The 3,408-nt window shown below is 55.8% G+C and overlaps 1 protein-coding gene across 1 annotated transcript in view; it reads left to right on the top strand.

The window, feature by feature from the left end:
* Positions 1-2,338: 2,338 nt before the first annotated feature.
* Positions 2,339-3,408, top strand: part of LOC123113089 (NADPH--cytochrome P450 reductase 3) — a 5,785-nt gene continuing 4,715 nt past the window's right edge. The window contains exons 1-3 of the mRNA XM_044534217.1: positions 2,339-2,948; positions 3,044-3,103; positions 3,191-3,267. Of these exons, the coding sequence (XP_044390152.1) occupies positions 2,622-2,948; positions 3,044-3,103; positions 3,191-3,267 (464 nt within the window). The 5' untranslated portion in view covers positions 2,339-2,621. The remainder of the gene's footprint in view (positions 2,949-3,043; positions 3,104-3,190; positions 3,268-3,408) is intronic.

Below are 3,408 nucleotides of genomic sequence, written 5' to 3'. Positions count from 1 at the left end.
GCCAAGGAAACTTGGGGAGGAAAGAGTCCTCAAAGGGGAAGGCACCTCCGAGGTGCCTTGGGGAGGATGGACTCCTCCCCCCTCTTGGCCGCACCCCTTTCTTGGAGGAAGGGGCAAGGCTGCGCCTCCCCCCTCTCCCTTGCCCCTATATATAGTGGAGGGGAGGGAGGACATCCATACCTGAGTCCCTGGCGCCTCCCTCCCTCCCGTGACACCTCCTCCTCTCCCGTAGGTGCTTGGCGAAGCTCTGCAGGATTGCCACGCTCCTCCATCACCACCACGCCGTTGTGCTGCTGCTGGATGGAGTCTTCCTCAACCTCTCCCTCTCTCCTTGCTGGATCAAGGCGTGGGAGACGTCACCGGGCTGTACGTGTGTTGAACGCGGAGGTGCCGTCCGTTCGGCACTAGGATCATTGGTGATCTGAATCACGACGAGTACGACTCCATCAACCCCGTTCACTTGAACGCTTCCGCTTAGCGATCTACAAGGGTATGTAGATGCACTCTCCTTCCCCTCGTTGCTGGTTTCTCCATAGATAGATCTTGGTGACACGTAGGAAAATTTTGAATTTCTGCTACGTTCCCCAACAGGGCCTTGGGTGGAGACAGAAGCTACGGTGGCGCCGCTGGCATCTGTGTGCCGATTGGCGATGCGGGGGTGGTGGTGATATCTCTTCCCTTGGTTCAAGCCAAAGGGAAGACGCGAACCAGCTGCACCCGCGATGACGGTGGTTCCGACCCAAGGCTCGCTTTTTGGGGTGGACCAGATCTGCGCCCAAGCCGGGTCGGGGCTCTCTCCCCGAGTAGGTGAGGTGTCTCTTCCCGTGGGCATGGTGGTCGGCGTTGGTGTTGCTCGAGGTCCTCAGAGCGGTTGGTGTCTTTGACAAGCAACACAGATCTGATTTGTGGCGGTGGATGATGTCCGACAGCGCGCAGGTACGGGGGCTCGTGGAGCCAACCCAAACTCGGTGGTTGATGTCGGGCTAGGAATGGAAAGAGGAGTTGTCGGTGTCAAAACCGGCGGATCTCGGGTAGGGGGTCCCGAACTGTGCGTCTAGGCGGATGGTAACATGAGACAAGGGACACAATGTTTTTACCTAGGTTCGGGCCCTCTCGATGGAGGTAAAACCCTACTCCTGCTTGATTAATATTGATGATATGGGTAGTACAAGAGTTGATCTACCACGAGATCAGAGAGGCTAAACCCTAGAAGCTAGCCTATGGTATGATTGTTGTTCGTCCTATGACTAAAACTCTCCGGTTTATATAGACACCGGAGAGGGCTAGGGTTACACAGAGTCGGTTACAATGGGAGGAGATCTTCATATCGAATCGCCAAGCTTGCCTTCCACGCCAAGGAAAGTCTTATCCGGACACGGGACGAAGTCTTCAATCTTGTATCTTCATAGTCCGGGAGTCCGACCAAAGGTCATAGTCCGGCCATCCGGACACCCCCTAATCCAGGACTCCCTCAGGAGCCTTTCACTTCTTATACCGTGTTTTTATGGTTTTATAGTGCCCTAGGGCGTGTCATGGCGCATGTTTTTATCTTTCGATAATGTAGTCGCGCGCGTTTAGATTGTCCGATTTTCTTGGGAATTTTCTTTGCAGGAGGGTTTCCTCGTTATCATATACGTACTAACCATTTTTTGAACACAATACAAACGCAAACGCTCATATACACGCGAATGTGCATCGCCGGAAATTCTAAAATAAATCCAGCAATAAATGCGAGCACCAATATTTGACATTGATGGGCTGGGATACCACAGTCCCTCTAACCATCCAACCATAAGTTCAAGTTGGTTCACTACGTACTCAAATGGTGTACTCTGGTATCAGGGCCTATTTGGTTCCAAATAAATCACTAACTTATAAGTCGAAAAGTGAAAAAATGATTTATTTTGCCAAACAGACCCGACTTATAAGTCACCCCAACTTATAAGTCATAAGTTGCTTCACCCCAATTTAAAACTTATAAGTCACCCCCTTTTGCGTGGGTCCCATCACCTGCATGATGTCGATTGGTGTGGGAAGATGTGTCAGGTGACTTATAAGCCAGGTGACAACCAAACAGACGTAATTATAAGTCACTTATTTTAAATCACCTGACACCTGGCTTATAAGTCAGATGACTTATTGAAACCAAATAGGCCCTCAGGCCCCGAGCGTCCGTGGCAGAAGAAAAAGAGCGTGTCAACGCAGCCAGAAAAAATTCCACGGTGAAGAAGGCGACGCTGAACCGTTCATCCGTGGACCGCGGGTAGGTGGCCTCGCCTTCATCAAACAGAAGGAAAATAAAAAAGCACCGTCGAGGTAGGTGGAACTTTCCAGCGCCCGGTCCGAACCTGCGGCCGGCCGCAGCAGCGCGTGTCACCGCGCCGCACCGCAAACCAGACCGGAGCCAGACCGGGTCGCACCGCCACCAACTCCCCACCCCGTTCCCTTCCCGTTCCTTTTTCCAAGCTCAATAAAAACTCGACCCGTTTTGACGCGACAACAAACACGAATCGCCTACATCCATCCACCAGCGGTGCTCGTACACGCACGCGCTAGGCCCGCCCGCCCGCACGCACGCACGCCTCGATCCCATCGACCCCAGCGCGCGCGCCGCCGCCGCCATGGACACCTCCGCCGCCGCGGGGATGAGGGACTCGGCGCTCGACCTGCTTGCGGCGCTGCTCACGGGCCGGGCCCCGGCGGCGGCCGACGACGGGGACCAGAACCGCCGCCTGCTCGCGCTGCTCGCCACCTCCCTCGCCGTGCTCGTCGGCTGCGGCGTCGCGCTCCTCTTCCGCCGCTCCTCCTCCGCCGCGCCCCTGGCCCGCCAGGCCGTCGCGGCCAAGCCCCTCGCCGCGAAGGACCAGGAGCCCGACCCCGACGACGGCCGCCAGCGGGTCGCCCTCTTCTTCGGCACGCAGACCGGCACCGCCGAGGGATTCGCCAAGGTACGTACGCGCCCGCACGCTCTCTCAGCCCTGGCGCGCTCCCTTCCTCCTCCCGTGCAAGAAATCTCACCTCCCTGCTCCGCTCCTGCTGCCAGGCGCTCGCGGAGGAGGCCAAGGCGCGCTACGACAAGGCCGTCTTCAAGGTGCTCGATCTGGTACGAACCTCGCCGTCGCCGCTGCTGCTTCTTAAACCTCCTGCTCCCCCTCCCCTCGGCTCATACGATTGATTTGTCGGGATTCAGGATGACTATGCCGCGGAGGACGAGGAGTACGAGGAGAAGCTCAAGAAGGAGAACATCGCATTCTTCTTCCTGGCGACGTAAGGACCACCAATTTCCATCTGCAACTCTTACTGACTTCGTTACAGCACCAGTGGATTGCTTGCTTAAATTACTCTACACATGTTAAGCAAGGAACTCATGAATATTTATTTGTTCCAGACAGTTGCTAATCAAACCAG

Source organism: Triticum aestivum, chromosome 5B (genome assembly GCF_018294505.1).
Source record: "Triticum aestivum cultivar Chinese Spring chromosome 5B, IWGSC CS RefSeq v2.1, whole genome shotgun sequence".
Classification (NCBI taxonomy): Eukaryota; Viridiplantae; Streptophyta; class Magnoliopsida; order Poales; family Poaceae; genus Triticum; species Triticum aestivum.
Note: the sequence above shows the minus strand (reverse complement) of the source record. Positions and strands in the feature narration are given on the sequence as shown.